We start from the raw sequence: 27,910 nt of genomic DNA, 5'->3' as shown, positions 1-27,910 counted from the left end.
CTGACCTAGAATGGGAAAGAAAGAGACTGAGCAGGGGAATTGAACACAGAGAGGGAGGGGAAAGTTCATTGAAAACGCATTTGATTTGAACTTAAGCTACTTTAACACAGGGTTTCTTTCTTTTTTAAAGATTTTGTTTATTTATTTAATTGACAGAGAGAGAGACAGGAGAGAGGGAACACAAGCAGGGTGACTGGGAGAGGGAGAAGCAGGCTTCCCACCAAGCAGGGAGCCCGATGCGGGGCTCGATCCCAGAACCCTGGGATCATGACCTGAGCTGAAGGTAGTCGCTTAACCAACTGAGCCCCCCAGGTGCCCCAACACAGGGTTTCTTTAGTTGTTGATGGTCCAGTTTCTTTTTCAGCATTTATCCCATGTTGTCTAGTTCATCCAAGCAGATTTTTAATATTTTTTTTTTTTAAGAAAGGGAATTCTAGGGCGGCCTGGGTGGCTCAGTTGGTTAGGCGACTGCCTTCGGCTCTGGTCATGATCCTGGAGTCCCAGGATCGAGTCCCGCATCGGGCTCCTTGCTCAGCAGGGAGTCTGCTTCTCCCTCTGACCCTCCCCCCTCTCATGCTCTCTCTCTATCTCATTCTCTCTCAAATAAATAAAATCTTTAAAAAAAAGAATTCTACATGTGTCTTGGAACATTTTGATAAAAGAGATTTTATCTGGTATACAACTCCTTATAATCAAAACGCATAATTTGTGTAATTTATGGTTTTTTAAATCCTTTATTTTTTTGCTCACAGTACATTTTGCATGAAACTTAGGTATTTCGGCATGCCAACATTATTTATAAAACAAGTGATAGTTGTAATTCTTTTTCTCCTGCCTCCTTTTATTTTTATTTATGTTCTTGTTACAGAAATGAGCCGCCAGACTGCAACAGCATTACCTACTGGAACCTCGAAGTGCACACCGTCCCAGAGGGTGCCCGCCCTGACTGGCACAACTGCATCCAACAATGACTTGGCGAGTCTTTTTGAGTGTCCGGTCTGCTTTGACTATGTGTTACCGCCCATTCTTCAGTGTCAGAGTGGCCATCTTGTTTGTAGCAACTGTCGCCCGAAGCTCACATGTTGTCCGACCTGCCGGGGCCCTCTGGGATCCATTCGCAACTTGGCTATGGAGAAAGTGGCCAATTCCGTACTCTTCCCTTGTAAATATGCCTCTTCTGGATGTGAAATAACTTTGCCACACACAGAAAAAGCAGACCACGAAGAGCTCTGTGAGTTTAGGCCTTATTCGTGTCCGTGCCCTGGTGCTTCCTGTAAATGGCAAGGCTCTCTGGATGCTGTCATGCCCCATCTGATGCATCAGCATAAGTCCATTACGACCCTACAGGGAGAGGATATAGTTTTCCTTGCTACAGACATTAATCTTCCTGGTGCTGTTGACTGGGTGATGATGCAGTCCTGTTTTGGCTTTCACTTCATGTTAGTCTTGGAGAAACAGGAAAAGTACGATGGTCACCAGCAGTTCTTTGCAATTGTACAGCTGATAGGAACACGCAAGCAAGCCGAAAATTTTGCTTATCGACTTGAGCTAAATGGTCATAGGCGGCGATTGACTTGGGAAGCGACTCCACGCTCTATTCATGAGGGAATTGCCACAGCCATTATGAATAGTGACTGCCTAGTCTTTGACACCAGCATTGCACAGCTTTTTGCAGAAAATGGCAATTTAGGCATCAATGTAACTATTTCCATGTGTTGAAATGGCAATCAACATTTTCTGGCCAGTGTTTAAAACCATTGCATTCAGTTTCACAGAGAATAAGGCACCCATCTGCCTGTCAACCTGAAACTTTTGGTAGGTGGAAGCTAGACACATGAAGGTAAATAAAAGGAAAGGCTGTTAAATACAGGAAACAGTTGCATGTAGTAACACTAATATATTTAAAAATAAGTCAACAGTAAACCACTGAAAAAATATATATATACACCCAAAATGGGCATCTTTTGTATTAAGAAAGGAAGCATTGTAAAATAATTCTGAATTTGTGTTGTAGATTGAGTGTACTGTTGAAAAATACTGGGTTTTTGTTTCGTGTGTTTGCCGGCGAGTTGCTGTGTGTGTGCGCGTGTGTATGTGTGTGTGGTTTTTTTTTTTTTTTTTTCCTTTAACCGACAAGCCATGTTGCGTGGTCTTGGACCACTGCTTTTCCCCTTTGTGAGTCAATACATAGTGCTGCTGTGTGTGTATATTTTTTTTGTGTGTGTATTTGCTAATTTTTATTAATTCTAGTTTTTCATTAAATAAATTTGACTTTCTTTTCTGTAATTCAGGTTTTTCCTCACTTTTTTTTGTACCTTTTTAAAGTTAGTGTCTTTTTGGTATGCATAATTGTTTATGGTAAAGTTTATACATATGTGTTCAATACGTATTTTCTTTTCCCCCATTAATCAGTTCATTAGAAATATTTTACATTCAACTCTTTTGAGAAGATACGAGTTCCAGAAAGGAAAGGTAACAGCAGAATTATCAGAAGCTATTTAAAGCAGCTGTAAGATGGTCTCTGTCTGTCTGTCTCTCTCTTTTTCTCCAGCTGAGTCAGACCTTTGAACTTATTCTTTGAAAGGTTAGGGAATACTGATTTTTTTTTTTTTAATACTGGAAAAAAGAAATCAGGCTTTTTTTTTTTTTTCTTTCAAATATCTTGGACAAATCACATGTTTAAAATTTGTTCTTGTATTTATTGGTTTTGCAGAAGAAGGCATCGTCTTACAGTTTGTAATCAAAAGCAAATCATTTGTTTAAAAAAAGGCAGTTTGCAAAAAATGTTTTTGGTCTTTTATAATTCTCATTAAAAGAATATCTGGCAAATTAAAACTTTTATGTGTCTGCTTTAGCTCTAAGTTTGATTAAAATCCAAAGTTATTTTCCTGTTCAATTCTGTACTTCATAACCGAAAAAAGTGTGCTGTATTTTGAAGTGTGATGGATTTATTCTAAGAATGGGTATATGGTCTCTGTATACAGAGTCTTGATTTCTTCTCTCTTGCTGACATTTTTATTCTCACATCTCTGTTAGGAGACTAATTTAAGTTAAAATGCTAATCACTTTTTTTCCCCTTAAAAAAAACAAAAACAAAAAACAGTTAAGACTGAGTTAGTATTTCGTAGCCTAATGGAGATGAGCCTGGGCCCTACAGCAGCCTTCCAGGGACCTACATGCCAGTTGTAGCTCTAGCCCGTTTACCAGCTATGGGACCTTGGGCCCCTGTTTCCTAATGTGTAAAATGGGGTTAATTATGTAGCTACCCCAAAGGGTTACATGGGATACCAGTAAGTTACCTAGAACAGTGCTTTGCACGTAATAAGCACCCAACAAATGTTAGCTGCTATTATTACGCCTTTAACTAAGCACCATACTGATAATTGTTGCTAATTACCCAGAGGCACCTAACAAGATTCTGAAATTGCCTTCTGAATGACTGAAGATCATTTTATTTTGTGTGGCTTTTATGGGTATACTAAACTTCGCAAGTCAGTTAAAATTAATTGGACTGCCCCCTTATCCCAACAGCAATTCTGGATAACAGGATTTACTTCTGTTTACCATTTTCAGAATGAAGATTTGTATAGTCTCTTCCCCTACCTAAGCATTATTTTTTGAATTGGTTATCACATGCTTGTGTAGCCATTTTTGTGGTGAAAGGGAATAGGTCAGCCACAAACGTGTATCTTGGTCTATTCCTGTTAGCATGTGTGTTTAGAAAAGCAATTTTCCCCCTACATTTAATGTATTGAATACTTTTGTGGAGGTGTATCATTTTGCTTTTACAGTATTTTAAAGTGTTTCTTGGCTAGTAGTATAATGCTCAGTGTAGGGTTTTGAAGTTAGACAATAGCCCACACTAGATCTCTGGAACTCTGTCCGTTCAGAGATGACTAAGAACATTTTTATTTTTTGAGTCCTTTGTATTTACTTGTGCTTACACACTTATCTTGAAATCATGTAATTTTGTAACCCCCTCATGCCCTCACACGTAACTTTAATAATCTTGGAAAGACCTTGGGTAGGTTTTGGGAAACCTTAGTGGGGATTGACTAGAATTTTAGCCAGTTCTCCTGACGTTAGGTACTGCTTTGTCCAGTTTGTCCATGTAAATCTTTTCCAGCTGTTTATAAATAACCTGTGAACATTTATATATGTTTTCTCATTATATTCTTGGAATTCCTTTTTATTTTTTTAAGGTCTTGATACTTTTATCATCGCTTTCTGGAGAGGTTTCAGTGGACACTTAGAGTAGCAGTGTGAAGGATTTTCCCGTTCATTGTAACTTCATGTTTTGCAAATTTGTAAGATAAGATAGTAAATTTTGTGTGTTTGACATCTAATAAGTTATCTTTGTTAACTATATTTTAAGTCCTCTTCATATTCTTGGTCTACAGGGATGATGAGATCTATAGCCACATGCCTTGGTTCACTTGAGATCTTAAATCATCCTTGTTAAAATCAATATGCTGCTTTCTCCTATTAATGCCCTGCCTCGTTTTTTTGGTGTCTTGGTGTTTTCTTCAGGGAACTGTATAGGGCTAGGGTAGGTGATACTCTTTAATTTGGTCTTTTGCATTTATCTTAAACTTGAATTTGTCCTGTTGAATTGAATCATGGGCCAGTTTAATATGTTGATGGGGAACAGGTTTGTTTTGATCTGAGTGATTTTTATTATAATGTTGCTTAATTTTTTTTAAGGCCCAATTTCTGCAAACTACATGTATGGGAGTGGCTATCAATACTTTGGTCACCAAAAATCCTAGGGCTCTCCCCACCCCCCCCACATTTAATTACAGGAAAGTTTGCCTCATTTCAGTGGTTCTAACTGGAAAATAGGAATTCAGCCTACTCTACTCTCAGCACTTGATTACCTCACAACATGGATGGCACCCACCTAGTATAGGGAGGTATCTCCTGGTGGTAGACGTCACTAGTCACTGTGTCCAAAGATGGGAATCCAAATCCTCTGCATTTCTAGCAGCCACTACCAGAGATGGCACTGGAAATGAAACCATTTGCATTCCCACTCTTCATGAAGAGAATCTGTGCTGTGAGCAGAAAGCAAGTCTTGAGCAATGTCAAGGAAGAAGAGGAAAGAAGGAAATCCTGGTGTTCTGCTCAGCACATGCACTTTTTTGCCCCCCTCTTATTAAAAAAACAAAAAACCAGGTATATTTAGTAGCCTTTAAATACCACTCATAGAACCAGGAGACAATATTTGTAATCACAGATTTATAAACTGATGTTAAATATTTTATCCATCACTTAGATGGCATTTTTCACTATAATCGAAAGCATTAAAGACCTCTGCCCCTGACACAGTTATCGGTAAGGTTCAAATAAAAGAGGCAGAGTCCAGTAAAAAACATGTATGTTTTAAGCAGACCATACAGAATTTCTTGATTACCACTTAAAGCTTTATTTAGTTTTAATACTTGAAGAGTTTTGAAAGCTCGTAAGTAAAAGGCATGCGGAGTACTGGTTAAATACATCCAAGCCTTCACCTCCAGCCCTACTGAGACTTTGAGTTAACATTTTCAATAAAAAACCTCAGCTGACTGATACAAAGGGTGTTTGGATAACCCTTTAAAAAAACAATGCGAGGAAAAGATCCTCAGCATCACTAGTCATTGGGGAAACACAAGTCAAAATCAAGAGCTGCTGCTTCACACCCTGACAATGGCTATTCCCAAAAAGGAAACGTGACTGCGAGGAGTGGAGAAGTTGGGGTCTTTGTGTATTGCTCGTGGGGATGGCAAATGGTGCAGCAAACGCTGTGGAGGCAGAGTTTGGGGGTTCCTCACAAAGATAAGCAGGGACTCACCCTGAGAACAGCAACTCTGCTTCTGGGTATATGCCCAGAACTGAGAAGCAGGGACAGGGACCACCGTATACGGTTTGTGGCAGAACTCTCCGCAACAGCCCAGAGGCGGAACCAAGCCGGATGGCCTAGGGTGAACGGAGATGGGGCATTGGTGCCCACGGTGTGCACACGGTGGACGCGTTCCGATGCACGTGGTCAACATGGCTAAACCCTGACGACAAGCACGTGACGTAGGTCACACACCAAAGCTTGAAGTAGCTGGAAGAGGCAAATGCGCAGACAGAACGGTTCCAGGGAGGTGGGTGGAAGAAAGGGGAGCTACTATTCAGTGGGTACAGTTTGAAGATCATGGAGCAGCTCTGGAGAGAGCGGTGATGTTACACAGCATTGTGAATGTAATGTCCCTGAATTATACACTTAAAACTGGCCAAAATGGTAAATTCTGCTCTCTTGTCTCAAAAAAACCCAAGTGAATAAAATAGAGACTTAAAAAACCAAAACCAGTGCCAAGGGCATGCAGGGCTCCCCGCGGGCTCCGTTAAGGGAGGGCGGCGGGCTGCAGGCGCGAGGGCGCCGAAGCAGCATCCGGGACCCCAAGAAGGCGGTAAGTCCCACCCTTCAGTGTGTTTGGCGGCCGCTGCTGGGTTGTAGGAGGCCTCGCAATTGGGGTTTGGATCAGCTCCCTCTGCTTGCTGAAAATGAACTAACAGCATCCTCTCTTCCTTCCCGGTAAAGATGGCTGCATAGAAGAGAGAAAACCTGAACAGTGAGAGGACAGTCAAGGAACTGTTTTTAAATGTCCTGATGCTTGCTCTCCCGCTGGCCATAACGAGCCCCCTATCTGGAACCCTAGATTTGGATTTGTAATTCCAGGACACGTTCAGATCTCACCAGCAGGTATCTGGGTAACTTGCAGACCCCGTGCTCATCCAAGGCAGTCCAAGTATCTTAGCCTGTTGTAACATTTTGTAATAAAAGAGTCTATCGTTAGAATTGTACTGCTGCATTCCCACCCGTCTTCGGAGACACTGACTTCAGCACTACTGTCCCCGTCTCACAGCAGCAGCAGCAGAGCCTGACTAGTCCAGAGCCTGGATCCAGTCAGTCCAGGAGGAGAGAGCATGGCGTCTACCGGATCTGGGGACTGGCTCAGGCAGACAGGGCAGGAACGGGGAGTGACAAGAGTCAGGGTATCGAGTGTGGCGACCACCTCAGAATGGACGGCTGCCTCTGAGGAGTGGACTTTGTTTTTTTTAAGATAATGTGTGCGAACATGGGCCACTCGGCCCGATATAAATCCTCGCGTTTTGATTGCTGCTTCCTTCAGCATAAGCAGCACCCCATATGGGGGTGTGCAGACCCCATCCCAGGTTTCATGTCACTTGAGTACTTTACTTTCCACAGAGACTAATGGCTGGTGCTATTTTCATCTTTGTCCCATGCCCCTGCTCTGTTACTATATGTCCCCAGGTGACCCTGCTGAGCTAATGGTCTACACCCACGGTTCCTGATGCTGACCATGCATCAGAATCACCTGGGCTTAACTAAAGCAGATTTCTGGGCCCTCCCCCCACAGTTTGATTTAGAAGGTCTGCTGGTGGGTCTTGAGAATTTACATTTCTAACAAGCTCACAGGGAATACTGATGCTTCTGTTCTGGGCACTGATGCTCTACACGTCTCCAGACAGTAATGATTTCACTGAAGACAGGAATTTAATTTTTATCAGTTTATTAACATTTCTGTAATCAACACCAGCCACCACCTGAGTGAGATTTGTTACTGTTGTGTGTGATCATGTTCACAAATTAGGGATACTTTGCTTACCTCTACCGGTATGAACAAAAGTCTTTTCTGTACCTTTTTGGCACTTCATAACCTGAAATTCGGAAAAGTTGGGATTTGGGCCTACAATTTGCTATTTAAGAGACCAGGTCTGGTGTTGACAGTAAAGCCACCATCAAAAGCTGCATTAAGAACTTCATCCAGGGAGCTTGCTGTGACAAAACTTAAATCCTGTCGTACATTGCCCGGGATTTCTTCAAGGTCTTTTTCATTCCTCTGAGGAATAATGACTCGCTTCAGTCCTGCTCTGTGTGCTGCCAGCACTTTGTCTTTAATCCCACCCACCTAGAAGGAGAGAAGACAGTTACTCAGATTTCTGGTCATCCTCAGACTGTGAAAGATCCCTGACCCAACTTTCTCTCACGGCTGTTCTGAAACATCTAAATCATCTTCCATTCTGTTATAGCGTGAGCTAGGAAAGTCACTAAAAAAGGTTAATAAACAGTGAATTCTTTATGTTTCAATTTGTGTTCTACTTAATCCTTTTAGTGGGGGAAAATTAAAAGCTTTCTATAGATATGAGCACCTCTTATGTCCACGATTCCTTTTTACACTGTCAGGTTAATATTTATATTCCATTCTGTAGTCAAAACAATCTTATCTATAGGTCGAGTCTGGAAAATCATTACATTATTTTGACCACAAATACCATTCCTACAGAGCTTAGCTCCTGCACAAGTTTGAAGCCATAACCTTTGTGTCACCTGATGAAGAAAACGTATCCCAAATGATGTAGGCTCTTACGGTGGTTTTAAAATACGTCCACAATGGTCCCTTCACAAAAGGGGGAGTCTAATTCCCCTCCCCTTGAATGTGGGCCAGGCTTAGTGACTCATAAGAAACAGAGTGTGGGGGAAGTGATGCTGTATGACTTTCACACTTAACCATAAAAAATGAGAGCTGTTGCTGCTAGGTCCGTCTCTCTGGCTCTCTTGCCCTGGAGGTAGCCAGCCGCCATACCGGAGATCACCCAACAGCCTCTGGAGAAGCCCTAAGGTGAGGACCTGGGGCATCCTGCCAACCATGACACATTTGCTAAGTCAGGTGAGTGAACCACCTCGGAAGCAGATCCCCAGCCCCAGTCGACCTGCAGATGACTGCGCCTGCAATGATGGGGCCCTGAGGCAGACGAGCTCAGCTAAGCCTCTCATGAATTCCTGACCCACAGAAACTGTGAGAATAATAAAAATTATTGTTTTGGGTGGTGTGTTAGGCAGCATCAGACTCCAAATGCAGCTCTCAGACCCCCCAGAACATGTGAGCCCTGGAGACAGCCTGTGAGAGCTCTGCAAGCACCTGCGGCCGCACGGCTGCTCCGCGCACCCCTGCACAGCTGTCGTCTCCGTCGGCTCTTCCGTGTGCGGCTGAGGTTCACTTTCAGAGACAAATGGACTCCTCGCATGTATGAGCTCGCCTACCTTTCACTTTTGGTTGCTGGTAAGGCTGTGTATACTAGACTGGATTTAAAATCCTTCTCCCTCAGAGTTTTGAAGGTCACTGAGGAGACTGATGAGACAGCTTTTTCCTCTGTTATCTGAACAGTCATGGGGATGAAATCTTTCTCCTGGTTGGCATAGGCCCTTTCAATCTGAAGATAACCCTCAATTCTAGGAAATGTTCCATTATTTCTTGGACAGTTTGTTCTATTCCGTTTTCTCTGTTTGCTAGAATGCCTGACAGTTAGATGCTGGATCTGCTTGACTGCTTTTTCTATTGTTTTTTTTCTGAATAGTTTTCTAATTTTAAAACCTAAGTTTTAAATCCAAGTTTTGTCCCCATTCTCTGTTCCTGAACTGTTCTCTCTGAACTGCCAGCTTTAGCAAGTCTTTCTCTTAAACGCTTTGAAGGCTTTTCACCTCTCATTGAATAGGTTTAAAACTGGGGCTTCCTCAAAGCTGCTGTGGTTCTCCCCTGTGGGCGTGGGAAAGCCTTCACCTGGGTGCTTCTCTGCTCTGAGAGCAAGGGATCAAGGGGAAGACCCATTTATTCTATGGACAGTTCTGTGAATCCCCTGGTTTTGTTTCCCATCTCTCTCCTGCTCTCCTGGCCTGTGCCTTGTGGCTCTGAGCTCATGCTTTCCCAGATTCCTTCTGGGAAGATCGTTTCTACCTCCAATTCTATCTCACCAGCCAGGAAACTATCTTCCAGAAGTTGGCTGAACTCTCAGCTGCTGACTCCCCACTCATTTTTGAGTGTTTGTATTATTCCTTTCACTATTTGCTTAGTCTACCATCTTGAACTAGGAAGCTGAATAGTTCATGTCAGTAAGGCATTTATATTTCCTTTTAATAGCACAGATAATATTAACCACTATTAACCACTGTTATGGTCTCTTGAAATGCAGTAATTCCTGGGTAAGGTGAAGAAAGGAGATCAGCCATTCCTTTCAAATACAGACCTACAAATGTATCATAATAATAGGATTTAGAACATGGTTGAATTCCTGGTTGAATTTTAAAAATTGGGGAAATGAGAGCAGTTTTAGTGATCTCTCGACTGGTGATTCTATGATTTACTTTCACACTTACCTCATAAAGGTGTTCTCAGAATAAAGAACATTCGTTTCTTTTCTCACTTTGCTATGAACCCACCAAAATTCTGTTGTAAACTAGTACTGGTAATCAATGACTTAAGACCCTAAATGATCGCTCAAGTTCTCTGTATTTTTTATCAGTGTTTTTATAAGTAGTTTAGGGTATGGAGGAGAGCCCCAAAGCCCCATGTATATAGAACTTTTTACAAATTTAGCAATTAGACATGGTTGGTCTTTATTATAGTTTCCATTTTATACTTATTTTTCTATAAATCTATCAACTACAGTAATCTAAGTTATTTATAGGAGGTCTCACAGGGACTTCAAAAGTTGAGGAGTTAGCCTCAAGTTTAAAAAATCAGCTGCTATCCTGTTTTACACAGAAGTTATCTGCTTAACAATTTGCTAACTGGAACAAAACCTCTACTCTTCACCTCAGTGGCTGACATTTCTGATGACCAGACTGATAACTTCTTTCCCTCATAAGTCTTCTTTCTTAGTAGAAGGGAAAACATTGTCAGTTTTTCTTTTATTTGATCAATACTGAAAAAATGTGAATTAGTTACAAGTATAAAACTTTAATGTGTTTAAAACTAAGGTGTATATATATATATACACATATAGGAAGAAGGGAAACTACTATTAAACTTAAAATTAAAAAAATTTAAAACCATATAAATCACTTTCTTCAGACTTACTGGAAGAACAAGACCTCTCAGTGTGATTTCTCCAGTCATGGCTACATCTGAACGCACCAGCCGCCCACTAAAAAGCGAGGCGAGACAGGTTACTATGGTAACTCCAGCAGATGGTCCATCTTTTGTGACAGCACCAGCTGGGAAGTGCAGATGGATGTCTGTGTTGTCAAGAAGATCAAAACTTCCAGAAGCTTAAAAAAGGAAATAAGGATTTTAATGTACAAAAAATTAAACCTGTTTTCTTTTTCTCCTAAAAAAGAGAATAAAAAAGATAAAAATGTTTTGGGTAAATGAATCCCTCAAAATATTAATGGGTGGTACAATTAGAGTGGGGTCTGGAAGAACAGTTTCATTCTACTCTAAGGAGAATTGAAAACAAACCCTTGAAAATCAGTTTGTAGTTCAGGTGCTAGCCACATAGTCCTAACATGGGAACCAGAATTTCTATGGGCGTTCAAAATCAAAGGTTTGCTACTTTCTTAAAGGTGTAACTCTTCATTTAGAGCCCACCTTCATCCTTGTCACAGAACTGGGAGATGCCTCCCGGATCACGATCCAAAAGCTCCTTCTCCCTGCTTAACAGCGCGCCTTGGCCGGGGCGAGGCCACTCACCATTAGTCAGATGGTATTTCTTCGCATTGCTGCGGAGCCAGCTGATCGCAAGATGGGCAGACTCCTTCATGACGTCCCCTAGCTGGCCAGTCAGAGTTAGCTGACCTTCGCCATCCATTCGGCTTGCTTCCACGAACATGATTTCCCCACCTAAGGGGGTCCAAGCTAAACCTATTGCCACTCCTGGTTGACTCAACCGCTCGGACACCTTGAGAGAAAGAAGAAAAATGATGAGTTCAGTCAACAAGAGCCAAATTACTTTCTGGCTGGCTAATCTCCCCACCACATGCCGCCAGAGCCTACTTATTCAGCTACGCTTCAACTCAAAGTACTTACTGCTGCACCTGATTTGAACCAAACTTCTGTTTGGCACTTATTTTTACCTTAAAACATGTGTGAATAACTTTGATTAAAGAGCCACATTTAGTTACACATGCCCTAATTTTCAAAGAACAAACCCAATTGTTTTATCTACTTAAATATTTTTATTAGGCTGCATATTTATAAATATTCTAGAACCTAACTTCATTTTAGGCAATCATGTATTTGTTTCAGAAACCCTTTTTCAAGCAGACATTTCTTAAATGGCCAAGTGTGAAGGTCTGTGTTAAAACCCCTAGATTTTACTTCTCTGCCACTTTTACTTTCTTTGTAACTGCTGCAGAAACACGATAAACTACTACTTCACGATGCCCCGGATCTTTTCCCGTGGGCTTGGAGGCCCACTGCGCCCCCACTGCCTCTGTCAACTGAACGTGTCACTTGCCTGAGACCATCAGCCAGGTGATGAGCCAGTTCATGCAAGTCAGGAAAACACATAAAAAGTAACAATACAGCTGAAACACAATCACATTAACTTTTACTGCACCCTCTAAGCCTCTAAATTTCTTATCCTATAGAAGAAGCTATCCAGGGACGCCTGAGTGGCTCAGCTGGTTCAGCGTCTGCCTTCGGCTCAGGTCATGATCCCAGGGTCCTGGGATCGAGTCCCACATCGGGCTCCCCACTCAGTGGGGAGTTTGCTTCTCCCTCTGCCTGCCACTCCCCCTGCTTGTGCGCTTTCTCCCTCTCTAATAAAAAAAAAGAAGCTATCCATGTCAGAGGAACTGAGCACAACTTGTCAACCCGTCACTAATCCAAATATGAGATTTTTCCACCAGAGGTAACTTTCTCACTTAGGAGCAGAAGAACCAACAGTCTGAGTTTCTGGTTAAAGGGCTGCATTGCTGATGCTTCTTCCTTTTCCAAGGGGCTTATTAGATGGTGAAAATCCTGACTTTAAAACACTCCAAAATCATGTGTGGCATCCATGAAAGCTATTGGGCACTTATTTTTAGTGGTAAACCTGCTCGCATGTTTTGAAAGTTTGTTTCATAAGTGAGAGACTCGAAGTCCAAACCGCGGCATTCACAGAGCCGAGCGCATACCGGATCCCACGTCCTTGGCTTTGGCACTTGCCCTGTTCCCATATGTACTTCAGGAGAAAGACACAAAAGAGCAATACTATTTAAGGAAAACACAGAAACAACTACTTATAAAAGTGTTCCCAAGGCTCGTTTTTTCTAATATAAAATCAATTTTCTATCCCTTAATGACATCTACTTTGGGTGGGAATTTGCCAGGGGGTCCTGTTTTACCACATGGCTCTTTTCTAGGGCTGAGTGAACTAATCCTAAAGAATTATCCTCAGTACAATGAATCGTGTAAATTTAACCGAAAAAGCCATTTGGCAGAATTCTGTTAGCTATAACAAGAACCATCCCTTTTTTACAGCTAAGTCCTCAAAACTCATTTGTCAGAATAATACCAGAAATGTCTCCAAAGAGTCAGGAGAAAGGTGCTTGTTGATTACTGTGTCGCTTCAAGAAACCAAGCCAGTTTTCCAACTCTCCATCTGCTGGGGAGGCTTCATACTCTGGGTAGAGGTAACTGGTGCATTGTTCACTGAACAATGGAGGGCAGGTAAGTACATATGGCCAAACCAGAAACATCCAGGCCCACAAGCATTTTATTCTGACTTGATGGTTAAGTGTTCTCATATTAACCTGAAGATGGGAAAATGGCAAATCTATGATTTAACAACATACAGGAAGGAGAAGTGAGGGGGCTTGACTACCAGCAACCCAAGAATCTCCGTGATTAAGGCTAACAGCTGTTATCTAAAAGGTAAAGGATCTTTAATTCTTAGATTCTTAGACTTGGAAACATATATATATATATTTTTTTAAGATTTCAGATTTGGGAGAGAAAATGTGCTCCTCTATGAGTGTGGGGGGGGTGGGCAGAGGGGGCAAAGGGGAGGGACAAGCAGACTTCCTGCTGAGCAGAGAGCCCAACATGGGGCTCGATCCCAGGACCCCAGATCATGACCTGAGCTGAAGGCAGACGCTTAACCAACTGAGCCACCCAGGCGCCCCATAATACGTTTTTCAAAAAGATTTTATTTTTCAGTATTCTCTACACCCAATGTGGGGCTCGAACTCACAGCCCCAAGATCAAGAGTCATGTGCTTCTCCAAATGAGCCAGTCAGGCGGCCCCGGAGTCATACTTTTGAGGGCACGTGCTCTGAAACTGTAACAATCACGCATCAGGTTTCTATGTACTTTCCCTCAGAAATGAGGCGAATGCAAGTAACTGTGAATGTAAAGGGTAAGACCTATGCTTCTTTCCTGCTCTTGTGTGCAGCTTCCCAGCCATCTTAACCCGTTCGCACAGAACAATTTGTGTCTCATAGCACTCCTTAGAAAGTGATTCAACACAATAATTTCAAAACTATGTGTATCAGTACTTTTCTGTCAGTTTCTAATTGCACTGCTGGTCTGTGGAATCATCAGTTATATTAGCCAAGACAGGCCTCAGCTCGAAGCTGAGAATGTTTTCCCTGCTAGATGTCAAAGTGGAACACAAGCATCCCAAGCTCATTTTGTCATTCAATTTCCCACAGGTATATCCTTGTGCTTCAATTTCCTTATCTGTTAACTAAATCTTGTTTATAAAGAAATGGTTGATCTCTTCTTTAATAATTATATCATGGAAATCAATCATGTAAATATGCAGATTTAAGGAGTGTTGAAAATATTTAATGAAAGACCTAATTAATAATAGAATATGTCTTCTAGGGACACTTGGGTGGCTCAATCAGTTAAGCATCTGCCTTCGGCTCAGGTCATGATCTCAGCGTCCTGGGATCGAGCCCCACTATGCGCTCTCTGCTCAGCGGGGAGCCTGCTTCTCCCTCTCCTTGCCACTCCCCCTGCTTGTGCTGTCAAATAAAATCTTTAAAGAAAAAAAGAATATGTCTTCTAAGTCTGGTTCATTCTTATCAGTTCGACGGTAGCCACGCTGGAAGAGCATCTGTGTATAATCATTGCAACTTCCTACTGTTCATCCCCCTTGATTAACTGGAAATAGTGATACCTGACTGAAACAGTAAATACGTACAACTCCTTGTGACGGTTCCAAGCCTCGATCAATGCTCACAGTTTTAGGACGCTGTTATTTACTACTGCGGCCTCATGAGAGGGATCGAGGGCTTTACGCTCATTCAATAGTGCTTTACCGAGCATCCTGAGCTAGGTTCCATGACAGCTCATAGAGACATAAAAGCGAATACCACTTGGAACTGACAGACTACTCAAGCACATTAGATAAAGGCACGATTCTACTCCAGCACGGGGAGACAGCGGGGTGTGTACCAAGGGCTTCCATCTACAGGCCCTGAAGAGTCACAGATCCCTGTCTGGGGAGCAGGGACAAGTGTCAGAGAAGAGGCTGAGCAGTGTCTTAAAATATGAGTAAGAGTCTGCTGGGAGGAGAAGGGCCAGGAAGCCATCCTGAGACAGAGGCCAGCAGGAGCCAAGGACTGCAGACACAGGTAATTCCATGGCCTTCTTTCCAGCGCAAACATGTACCACACTGACCGCGCAACCTGAGCTGTGAGATGGCCGTGGGACGGCAGCCACTGTCAACTGGTTTCTTTTATACCTCAGAGAGCTTTTTGTGCTCCTGCCAGGCTGTCACCACGGCAGCTATCCATCTGCCAACTTCTTTCAAGTCTTTGTACTAAGATCTTGAGCCTTGAATTCATGAATATTTGATTTTCCTAGTTGCAAATCTGTTTCCATAGCATTCAGAAAAGGGCAGGTCAGATCCCGTTTGCCTGGGAGAGGTGCAGTGGTCCACCACTGTCAGCTCTCAAAGCCGTGTTTATAGCCCCAGTCTGGCTGCCACCGCACCGCAGAGAGCCAGCTGCTTCCACCTCTTTCAGTAGAGCCTTTTCTTGGCACAGTCAGTCCGTGGTGGGGCACCGGGCCAGGCTGAGTGTCTGACACAGGCGCGTGTGGCGCAGCAGGTTAAATGGAGTGCATGGGGACTTCACGACCATAACTCTTGCGGGCATTTCACTAGTGTTTATACTCTGCCCATTTCCAGCACCTGATTTTGTCTGTTTGAAAGGCAAGCATGCTGATGGAATCTCCCGGAATTCACCTTTGGATGCATTTTATTCAAGATGCTTTTATTTTTTTAATATTTATTTATTTATTTGGGGGGGAGAGAAAGAGAGAGAGTAAGTGTGAGTAGGGGAGGTGTAGAGAGGGAAGGAGAGGGACAAGCAGACTCCTGAGTGTGGAGCCCACCGCAGGGCTCGATCTCACACTTCTGAGATCATGACCTGAGCCGAAATCAGGAGTCTGCACATAACCGACTGAGGCACCCAGGCGCCCCTATTCCAGATGCTTTTAAAAATGTGCATGTCTATCTTCTTCCCTTTAATATTACTATTTTTTAAGGGCAGTGACCTCTGGAAAAGGACTTTTCATACACCACTGCAGGAAGCCAGCGCTAAGGCTTTAATACAAAATATGAATGGAGTCAGGAATACTTAGAAAACACAATCTCAGGACGAGCAGGCCAGACAGAATGCAGACACTTAGGGCGTGGATGACTGGCTTTCTGAGGCTGCAATGACTACAGCTTACCTGTTCTTCTGATTGTGTCACTACATTTACAGTCTGTGAGTTTAAGACTATTATTACCCCCAGAGATTTTTGGTCAACTGCAAGACTGGCCTGCTAGGATATGTATCCAGTGACGTGGAGGCCTCTCCTGCTTTCACTAGGATGCAAATGACAATTGTAAGATTCTCATTTCACTCTAAGGATGTTCATGTAACCAACCAATAAAAGTAATTACAACTGAGCTGACCATTATTAAAGGTCATCTCCTAACTGACCAGATCAAATAAGATTAAGTAACTGTCACTTGACTCCTGAGCCTTTCCTGCTTCCTCTGCCGATGGATGTGGCCCCGGCCCGAGCTTCTGAGGAAGTACCCTAAGTACTCGGCATGACGGACGCCCAGAGGGCTGCAGACACCTGCGCCCACGCCCACTCCTTCCCTCCTTCTCTCCCAGTGGAGGGAGAGCGTTCCTTTCCTTTCCTTTTCTTAAAGTGAGTTTAATTGATCTTGTCTCTTTAGGAAATCTCATTGTATTAGAAAAGGTGACTTATGATACTATTCCTAAACATGAAATCTAAACTAAGTTCCTAGAAGTCCTTTTCCAACCTGTTTAGGGAATTCTAAAGGGACAGAACTATGAATAAAATGTGCCTTCTTACCTTCTTCCTCACTGGTAGTTTGTTAGGTCAGCCACACTTTTGGCACTAACATATTTTTGCAGACTCATCTTTGACGAGAGTGAAGAACAGTTAGGGGTGGTGGAAGACTATTAAATGCAGGTATAAAATGAGGACTACAAAAACAATAAAAATGGCATTTTGTTTGTTGTTGTTGTTGTTTTGGTGATTAGGGATGATAGTTTTTTGGGAGTAAGGCAGTTGCAGGAACCAGCATTTGTGCATTTTTAGCATGTACCAGGCACTACGGTGGGGGTTTTACATACATCAACTCACCCAATCCTAAAACCCGTCTAAACACATACATGTAATTAGCCCCAACGCATCCCACTCAAGGAGGCTGGGTTTATCACCTGGTGAGTGAGGGGCCTCCTTCCTCCTCCCTTCGCCTAACCCCCTGCTCCGGCAGCTGGCTCCCCCACCTCCATTCCTTTCCCACTATGTTCTGCCTTCAGAACACTCTTCCCCTTCCTCACCACCCTGCATCCTGCTATCACCCATGGTGTCTTCGGCGAACAGCTCATGCTCTGCTGCTACCTGGCTTCTGTGTTCTCGGAACAGCTCCTCGATCCCAACAACGGCTTCCTCACCATACCTCAGCCACTCTCTTCCAGGTCCTTATCACCAGCAGAAATTCCACCACGTCTGAAATCTGAATTTAAATGCTCCCAGCCCGGATCATTTTCTTATCCCTCTAGTTCCCTTGTCTTCAAGACCATCGACGCTGCCACCTTCACATTCTGCACCTGCTCTGTCCTGGCTTCACTTCTCTCCCAGTGACAAGAACAAGCCTTCGTTCCATCATTATCAACATTTTCTTGTAAATAACTCACTCTTCTCGCCCCTTTCCTCATTATACCCCACAGAGGGCATCCTCGGTCGCACACGATTTCATCCCCTCACACTGTGGGTCCCACCCCATCTCACGTGCCCAAAGACTGTTCCTGCTGTCCCTCCGGCAACATCCATCCCGCTCTCTCTACTGGCTTGCTGTGATCAGCACATAGGCCTCCACTTGCAAACAGCCTCCCTGTGGCCACATCATTTCTCTGCAATCCTTCATAGCCAAGTTCTGAAGAGGAGCCTCCACACTGTTTCCTCACCTCCCGTTCTTTCTTCCACACACTCCCAAATCTCCCATGCCCACCACTCCCCTCTTCCAAGGTCACCGACCTCCATGCTATCAACGCGAATACACAAACAGCAAACACATTTGGCCATTCCCTCCTTCTGGAGGGTTTCCTCCTCAGTTCTCATGGCAGGATAAAACCCATTTCCCTCTTACCTGCCTGCTTGTTACTTCTTTCGCTCTCTTTTTTTGAGGGCTCCTCTTCCTCTCCATGACCCTAAGTATTGGCATTCTTCAGGGCCTGCCTCTATGCTACTGGCTCTTTCTGTGTATACTTTTTCCTCTGGTTGACCTCAACATTTCTGGGACTTGAAATATTCTCTATCTTCTGATGACTCTGTAACTCATGCCTCCACCTTGGACCTCTCCTCTGGACAACAGGCCTGCGTGTCCATGTCTCCTTTCACATGTTTCAGACAATTCAAACTTGACATGTTCACCATCCCTGTCTTTCTCATCGTGGTAAATGGCACTGCCACACAAAAATCCTGTTGCTCCCACCAGAAGCCCAGAAGTTCCTTCTAATGACTGTTTCCTTTGTTCCCTGTATGTAAACTGTCAACAAGCCCAAGACTACCCATAAACGATGTCTCAGATGGTGCTGGAGCAGTGACCCCCCTCCCCCCCAATCTCAGTGCTGCCTGTCTTCCCTACAGCACCAATCGCAACTTACAATTACATGCTAACTTGTTTATTTTCTCTATGAAAGGAAGCACCATGAAGGTAGAGATCATACCTTGCCTGTTTACTACTGTATTTACCAGCAGCTCTTCAACACGTTATCTACTGAACAAATGAAACTCTTTCTAGAAGAAATGACAGACCCTAGACTTTTACCTTTATGAAGAATACAGGCATTTAAACCAAAAAAAGGTGCCTTACAACATCGTGGATCACTTCAACACATACTCCAACATTCCTAGTCCAATCTCTCTCCAGACCTTTTCCCCAGGATTGCAGGAAGAAGAGTGACGAAGGCCGGCCACTGCGCATTCTCTGTGAGAACCGAGACCCCAGACGTGCCAGCGCTACATTCTCTGCACGTGAGAAACAGAGCACAGCTCTGGAGGCAGTCAGGCTTGAACCAAATCTCCATTCTGGCAAAAGCTGTGTCTTCTTGCAAGTTATTTAAACACTCTAAGCCTGTTTCCTCATCTGTTCTTGGAAAGACGCCATGACTGAGGATTCAAAGACGTGTCACTTGTTAGAGGGTCTTCCATGGTGCCTGATACCTAACAGATACACACAAAAAGTGGCCAAGAACCCCAGGCCAAACTCTCCCATTCCAAAACACAGCACTACACTGGGTAAGAATACAAACAAAAATCTGACGTAGAGCAGATGTCTTTTTTTTTTTTAAACTGCCATACTTCAAGCCGTTCTCTTCTCAGCAGCGAAGGGCAGGAATTAACTTGGTCGGACAGGGGACTGGAGAAGAGCAGAAAGAATACTGGACTTGCCATCAGCTGGTCTGAGTTTGACTACTGGCTTCACTATTTGCACCTTATGTGAATCTGCAGGACTCATTTAATCTCTTCAAGCTTCTTCCCGGGTATAAAATGGAAGACTCCCAGCACAGTGATGGCCCTCAGGGCAATAAGACAATAAAGAAATGTTCCATAAATCTTAATCTCAGAGATGCAAAAGCTCGGGCAAGGGTGGTTAAGCCGCTTGGGGCTGATGGTTCATCAGACCACTAGAGGTAGAGACAGAAACCCCAGGCTAGAGGGTGAATTCTCTCAAGTGTGGAAAAGATGAACAAAATGTTCCAAACTCCCAAACACCAGACCTTCTATTCTAAGATGCTATTTTTAAAAGGCAAAAGGCTACTAGACTCTACCTTTCAGATTCATGTTGGCGAAAAGTGCTCAGATGCCTAAGGGAAAATGAGTTTCTCCAACGATATCAAACAGAGCTGTTAAGCAGTGTTTATAAAATTTCTCATTTCTGTTCTTTTGGTTCCTTTTTTTCCCAAAGGTCCAAGAATCTCAACAATGCTTCCAAACCTAAAAGCAGCAGAAATGACTGGGAGAGAAGGGGTATATGCAACAGAAAAATACATCAATCTTTTGTTATCTGTTGCTCTAGTTTAAATTCCCAAAGAACTTCTGGAACGTACTGTTCTGGAAAGCTTAGAGAAAAAAGCCCATTGGAAATGCAGGAGTCAGAACCTGTTTTCGTCTTCACTCTCAAAACCACTGCATTCTTGCAGAACAGAAAAGTAGGTTTTGCTCACTTTTTCAAGCAAGGAAAGTTTTGCTCCATTTCTTTAAACACTTCAAAATTTAAATCCATGACATCTTAAGAATTCAAATAACCAATCTGCCTCTGACTCTTACTGTTCAAGACCAGATTTACTGTTGAGAGTAAACAAGTTCTATTCTTGTCACAGAGTTTTGTAGAGAGGTTCATTAGCCTTAATGACCAGCTCAGAGTTTAAACAGATAAACAAGATGGGTTTGGGGACTACTTTTCCTCTCCACAGTTTTAAGACTTGAGGAAATCCGCATCTACTGGTAGTGATTTTGAATGTCAGAGGGAGAGGTTATCTTCTGTATAATTTATCAGACTTATTCTTCTGAAAATCATTTTTTTTCTTAAACTGATAGGAAGTGATGGTAAAGCTTCTGAAGAACATACTATGTTCAGTAGTATAACAAAAATCTTTTCCAGTCACTGACCCATACTAGCTCATGTAAGAATCCTATGCAATGTATCAAAATGCCTCAGCAGACACAGACTCAATACCTTTTTCCATCCACCTGCCTCAACTAAGTCCTGGGGCTCAGGCCTTTCTGACTGGACATTCTGTGGTGAGGGACAGTTAGGGGAGAAAGATGTTAATAGGGCTGCGTGGCTTTAACCCAAGGAGCTATTAACAACAAAATGACAGATTTCTGAAAGATGCAGTCTGGGTCTGCACTAGGGCAGTTAAAGCTAGGCTCACGTTTTCAGATATTTTATACTTAGGTTGTTTCCCTGCCTCTGTCCCCCAAGACTCTGAGAGCACAAAAAAATCCTTAATTAGGCATTAATGGGAATATAGAATTTCTAAGGAGGAAAGTCAGAGACACTGTTGTTAAAATGGAACTGGAGGGCAGAGAATAAGATCAGACCGAGTTTCCAGAAAAGGGTGTGGCCAGAGTCTCTGGCTCTCTGCAAAAGACTTACTTATTATCACACCGGGCACTAAAATTCAATACCATGGAGAAAACAAGTTTCCAATCTCCAGACAAAATTCAGCCTCCCAAACCTGTTCTGACTCTCCTCCAACCTGTGAAGCAGCCATCAGAGTAAACTGGAGGCCATCAACAAAGAAATGAGAATCACCTCCATTTCATACATCGGGGGCCCAAGGATGTCTTTCAGAGCATGGAAATCAATCAAAATCGGCATTTCAGGTGGTAGGGCTAAGTCCGGAGTGTCACTGACAGATTCAGGTTTTGCATCTTCTAAGATCTGTTCTCTGCAACCTAAGAGAGAAAAATGTGTTTAGAAATTCTCAGAGTTTGGCAGGTTTGAAAATTCATTAGTAGTATACATCAAACAGAAGTACAGCGGACTTTAACAGATCAGTCACCTTTATATATTTATTCAGGCACAAAAATTTATCTCATGATCTGTGGAACTCAGGCAGAGACTCTGTCTTTCAAGAGCCCCCAAAGGGTGATATAATGCACCGTGTTGTTCATTTATTCTCACTTATTTGTCTACCCTCCCACTGCACATAAGCTCCAGCAAGGCACAACCTTGTCTGTCTGCTTTTTTAACCTATTATATTCTTAAGCCAAGAACAATGCCTGGCCCTGCTCAACTTTAGAGGGCAGATACTGAAGGGTCACATGCAATAGATTACCTTGTATAATTCTGTCAGATCAACAGAACACAAAGCTTTCAACTCCCTCTTCAGAGGGGTCCCATCAGGTGTCCCATTTCCTGACAGGCGGAAAGAACTTGGAAATGATGGATCCCTGTATAAGCAATGCTTCTTTTGCAAAAAGGTTATTTTCCAATAAAAACAAGCATACCTGGCAGTGCCAGGGTAAAAGCATATGAAGCCTGGTCTGAGACCCCTATGATAATGGACTATTTCCTTGACCTGCCTAAGAGCCCTGGTTGCTAACAACTTGTCGGAGCACGGACTCCTGGTTTGAGCCTAGACATACAAGGAACAGGCACCAACTGCCTTATCAGACCACCTTTCTGCTCCTCTCTGTAATTCCAGTTTGAGGAAAGAAAAACGTTATGTAAGCCTGTAGCCAGAAACCTGAAATGAATAGACGTTGAAAAAATGTATGAAATATTTGTCTCTATTCATCCTTATTCCTAAGTTTTGCTTTTCTTTTAGCTTTGCCATAACTCTTCCAGCTCTTATACTATCTCATGAAATGTTGTAAAATACCTTTATGATCTTTTTTTTTTTTTACATACATCCTTCCTTCTGGAAATAATTACTATAATATACAACATATAATAATTATAAACTTGCCATTGTGTATTTTATTTTTGGTATGATTCTCCCTTTCTGATATCTCACGAAGTTAAAAGAACTGTTTTTTCACTAACTCCTTTCCTTCCAAAAGTGATTCCTGAATGTGTTTTATAATATTAGGCCCTCATTTTAGACTCCAACGATAACTGGAAACATCCTGGGGGCTGGGGTGTCCCTAAATTACCCCTGCATAGAACAGCCTTGCTATGACCTTCCGGGTGAATGGCTCTCTCAGTCTGCTGGGATCTCTGGGGCTCCTCTTCAAGACTGAATCACAAAAGATACATGATGGAAACCAGACAACAGCTCAGATTTTCAACCACTCGCTGCCTGTCAGACCCTCTGCCCAGCATTCAACTTCGTACTACCTATCTCTACAGGGTTCTTGTGAGGATTAGAGAATTAAAGAGAAAACCCTTTGCAGACTGCAGAATGACGTTGTACCTTTAAGTGTAAGTCTTGAGTTATATATATTCTCACAGTCATTTCTTTGGAATGTCATTTCATCTTTCAAAGTTTGGGTTCTAGGAAGTCTTCCCTGATATTTCCAACTTCTTACAGCACTTACCTGTTTTACTAAATCTAGCTATCACTGGGTTACTTAGTAGCTTATGGGCATGGGAGGTTTTCTGCCTGCTGCCCTGTTTGCAGTCTATCTAAGCAGTATCACTGAGCAAGGGTGGAAAGGCACCTGAATGGCCAGGTTAGCTCTCTGTAGATCTCAAAGCAGAACAGAAAGTAGGTGTCATTGCTTAATTTAAATTAATGCACAGAAAGAAAAGCACTACCTGTCTAAGGTTACTACTGTATCCTAAAAATGAAGGGCTCTGAAACTTCAGCTGATGCATAGAAGAGGCTTCGAGGTTCTTTAGCCTGGTGTGCTTTTGGACGACAGGCTTTTCTGAGATCTAATTACTGTTGCCAGCCTGGAATTCACGATCACAGGAGGAGGTCAAGCTGGATGGGTGAAAGCCAATCCACAATTATGTAACTAATGCTTCAGGACATCCAATCCCTTTCTCCAAGTAGAGTAGTCAACTTAGTGCTTTGAGTACTGAGGAAGTGGTGGTGGGGAGAGCTATTTCTTTTTTTTTTTTTTTTAAGATTTTATTTATTTGAGAGAGAGAGAGAGAGCACAAGCAGGCAGAGGGACAGACAGAGGGAGAGTAAGAAGCAGGTTCCCCGCTGAGCAGGGAGCCGGATGCAGGGCTTGATCCCAGGACCCTGGGGTCATGACCTGAGCAGAAGGCAGATGCTTAACTGACGAGCCACCCAGGCACCCCGGGAAAGCTATTTCTAATGCAACGAGACCTCATAAGATAAAAGATGGCCATTTCCTTCAGGCTTTAGGCACAGCAACCGTGTAAGAATTCAATAAAATTAGAACTAATCTGTGCTTCAAAATGCTCCATCATTACAACATGAGCCTGGAGAACAAAAAACTCAAGCCAAAAAAATGGTGCCAGCTAAGCAGGAAAGATAGGCTAGCACTGGATTTAAGTATCATCCACAAGGTCCTACATGAACTGCAAAGTGACAGTAAAGAAACAGAATTCAGAGAATTCACACTTCGATTCCTCAGTCAAACAACCAACCAGTACATCATCATCTCACAAAGATGCCCTTCAAGGCATGAAATACTGGTTACAGGTGAGCCCTCTGCGTCCTATGTATGAGCTTTCAAGCACTCAGCTCTAGTGCCACGTTTCCCCCCTGCCAGAGGGCTCAGTACCCACAGGAGACAGTGGCAGGGTCCCGAGGACTCACTGCTGGCTTTGCCTCAGACTGTAGCCTTCAAGCAAGGTGGACTTCTCAAGGTGAGGCAAACAACAATAAAGAAAGTTCAACCTCTCCCAACATAACACGAGCTCTGTCCCGCGAGTGCTTCCTGCTGAGCCTCAGTCTTCCTCTTCTGTGCCCTTCTCTTGGGCAGAAACGGTGGTTCTTCAGATGGCTAATGGCTAACAGTCACATGAAAAGGACTGTTTCACCAAGCAGCAAAGAAGTTTACATTGTAAGAGTAAGATACCATTTGTTGGTTACCAAATTAAACTCTAGCAAACTAGTTTAAGAAATGACAAAGATCACTGTTAAAGTGAAGAAATCTTCCCAAACACCGAGCTTATGGAAATATAAAGTGATTCAATCTTCCAGGAAAGCCTCCCAAATATTCATACTCAGAGACCCAGTGGTCCCAGTTTGCAGGCACCTACCCTTAAGACATAATCCGAAGTGCAGATGACTGTTGTGTAGGCAACAGTTTAGACAACAAAGCTACCTGCTGCAGACTGACTCTAAGAGCAAAAATGAGATCCAATATAAATACTCAACGTCAGGAACATAGTTAAACTGTGGTACAGCCATCTAAGAAAATACGACGCAGTCAGTAAAATTGTTTCCTGAGTGTTTTTAAGTAATGTGAGAAAATTCTTTTGAAACAACGTCAATTTGAGGAAAGAGGAGGATATACACTTTCACATGGCATGATTTTTACTAATATAAATATACGTGAGAATGAATGAAATGATATAGTCCAAAATGTTAAAGTTATTCCCTGAGTTATGAGATTAAGATTACATGGTGAAATAGTCAATAAATAACAGTCTCCAATCCTGGCTCTGGCTTCCCAGTTGGCCCTAAAGAAAGTTACTTTACCCCCCTGTATCTGTTTTTCTAATCTGTAAAACCATAATAATTATAGTAACCCTTGTAGAGTCGTAGAGTCGCTGGGAGAATTTAACAATGTTTAAAGCCAAAATATGTATAAATGGGAGGAAGTGAGTTATAGAGTTAGAGAAATATTTCACACAGACCTCTAAGACTCCCAGTTCTTACTCCATAGCCCCTTTTGCTGAAGAAAACAAAGTGCCCTTTGCAACCTAATTCCACTCAGGGCCCCAGAGAGAGGGCTTCAACCACAATCACAGGACTGTTGGGAGCCACATAAATTTAACATTTGTAAGAAAAAAAGAAAAAGATAACAAAATTCAAGATTCTTCCCTAGGCTGTAATATATATTACTATTACATTCAATGCACCAAAATTTCCTTTACAAATAACTTGGAAGCATATTCTTAAAAATAATAAAGTGCTATTAAATAGAAGTTGAAAAGAAAGGCCATGGAAAAATAAAATGAGAAGCTAGCTCAGCCTCACTCCACTTCAACTGTTTCTTCACTTCAAAGATGGAACTGTTCTAAAAGTGGGAGGGAGCTGAAGTTCTTTTCGGTGATTCACTCTGCTCAGAGAGGTCTCCCAGCTCTTCTTTCATCCATGTTATCGATCAGCCTGTCCTAACAGAGTCTAATTCAGGACGCAGCCAGGATGGTCAGGGTATAACCAAGGAGTTCCCCAGCACGAAGGCAGCAGATAAACAAGCAGCAGCCGGGCACAAGCTGCAACGCGCTCGCTCTGCTCACCGGCGCCCCCCCTCAGGGGAGCTGATGTCACCCCAGCTATTAGAAAAAGACACTCTACAGCTACAAACTCCTCATGAGAAAGGATTAGGCTTTCCAGAGCAGCTGTCCCAGGGACGCGATCAAGTGTGCTTTCCCAACCACTTTTCCTCTCTCAGAGGAGCATGACTTAAATGAAAGCAGGCCCAAGGGCCCAAGAATCACTGTGGAAGGAGGGAGAGAGGAAGATATTAAGAGGGGAGGTAAGGAGGGAGAATAGAGGGGTATATCATCTCCGGAAACGCCCAGGAGCTTTGTGTTAAAAAAAAAAAAAAGTTTCTTGCCTTTTGAATAAATCTCGTGGCAAATGGCATCTCTTGGTAGGGGATCCAACCAATGGAAAACAGCAGAGGCCAGGAACACAAAAAAGGCTACTAACAACAACAATTCCCCAGGATGTAGGGGCAATGAAAATCTACCAAACCACAGATGCCCTAGGTGATCTATAATCATCTTTACTCCAGACAGAACATTTTAGTTATCACTTATTATTCTCTGTATTCTGCTTAACTTCAAGTATGCACTACACCTGTGAGTGCCGGCTCATGAGTTCAAAAGCTACACTTTGAGGCAGAGCGGTCATAGGAACCCTGTCATCTTGATAATGGACGAAGTCTTCATTTTCACAAAGAGCTGGTTTCTAATGCTCGCGGGGTAGGGATGGAGGAGGGAAGGATGGAGTGTACCAGAATACTGTTAACTGCAGCCAGCAATCGCCAGGGCCCAAAACACAGGGTTAGTTCTCCAAAGAAATGAACACTACCTGTTTCTGTCATATTAATACAATGTCCCTGAAATAGCTCCCTGAGAACATCTGGGTCTCATTCTGAGCCTTAGCAGAATTCAGGAAGAATCAGGAATTCAAGAAGCACAGGATAAAACCATGATATATAAAACTTTAAAAGGCAGAAAGTCAGAGATCTGACCCAACCCTCTATTTTTTACTCAAGGAAACTGAGACCCAGGGAGGTTAAACCAATTGCCTAAGTGCACAGCAAATTATAGACAGTACCAGGATTCCTGGCACCCGACCAAGGACACCTTTTGTCCCAACCCTCAAGTGCAGTCTAGAAAAACTGCCTGTAGTTCGAGTTCCTTGACAAAACAAGGCAACTTGGTGGTAAATTTAGAAATTAGATTATATTTTCCTAATTGAAAATAATCAACTGGTACTACAGACACAGATTCCCTTCTATGACTGTTGTCCAAAAAAACCCCCCAAAACTGTGACAGACTTGGGGATGAGTGAAAATAGACAAATGGGTGTCCTGTCCAGCGTATCCTTCCAGCTAGTCTGTGTCTTACTGCTTCTCAGCTATTTTTCAATTCTGTAAGCTGCAGAAACTGAAAGTAATGCAAATGATGCTCGTGTGTAGAAATGAAAGTGAGCTTTGTTCAACAGAGGTGCAACTCACCCTCTCTCCCTGTCCCATGAAGCTGGTTTTGCCAATTTCAGCATTCCTGACTGCCTACATACAGGTGTACTCCTGGATTCTCCACTGAACCAACTGTAACATCTCACTGGTTGTCTCATTAATTAATGAGTTAATCAAAATCTTTGACATATGGTCATTTTATATTTGTATGATGGCAATGATTTTGCTGTTAAGAAATTATCATCCTGGGGGCACCTGGGTGGCTCAGTCGTTAAGCGTCTGCCTTCGGCTCAGGTCATGATCCC

General features: G+C 42.9%; 2 protein-coding genes across 6 annotated transcripts in view; one reads left to right on the top strand and one right to left on the bottom strand.

Moving 5' to 3' along the window:
* The window catches only part of SIAH1 (siah E3 ubiquitin protein ligase 1), a 30,089-nt gene extending 16,775 nt beyond the window's left edge, over positions 1–13,314 (top strand). For 3 of the 4 annotated variants that reach the window (XM_021705832.1, XM_044922085.1, XM_021705831.1), the window contains exon 2: positions 869–3,087. In XM_021705832.1, the coding sequence (XP_021561507.1) occupies positions 871–1,719 (849 nt within the window). In that variant the 5' untranslated portion in view covers positions 869–870 and the 3' untranslated portion in view covers positions 1,720–3,087. Of the gene's footprint in view, positions 1–868; positions 3,088–13,289 lie in introns of those variants that run through there. The other variant, XR_006541382.1, reaches the window with a different exon arrangement.
* LONP2 (lon peptidase 2, peroxisomal) overlaps positions 7,546–27,910 on the bottom strand; it is a 100,711-nt gene continuing 80,346 nt past the window's right edge. For both annotated transcript variants that reach the window (XM_021705833.2, XM_044922084.1), the window contains 4 exons: positions 21,613–21,755; positions 11,517–11,724; positions 10,905–11,095; positions 7,546–7,958 (listed from right to left, as the gene is read on the bottom strand). In XM_021705833.2, the coding sequence (XP_021561508.1) occupies positions 7,737–7,958; positions 10,905–11,095; positions 11,517–11,724; positions 21,613–21,755 (764 nt within the window). In that variant the 3' untranslated portion in view covers positions 7,546–7,736. The remainder of the gene's footprint in view (positions 7,959–10,904; positions 11,096–11,516; positions 11,725–21,612; positions 21,756–27,910) is intronic.

This window comes from Neomonachus schauinslandi, chromosome 16 (genome assembly GCF_002201575.2).
Source record: "Neomonachus schauinslandi chromosome 16, ASM220157v2, whole genome shotgun sequence".
Taxonomy (NCBI): Eukaryota; Metazoa; Chordata; class Mammalia; order Carnivora; family Phocidae; genus Neomonachus; species Neomonachus schauinslandi.
The sequence above is the reverse complement of the archived record's forward strand: the minus strand, read 5'-3'. Positions and strand labels throughout refer to the sequence as shown.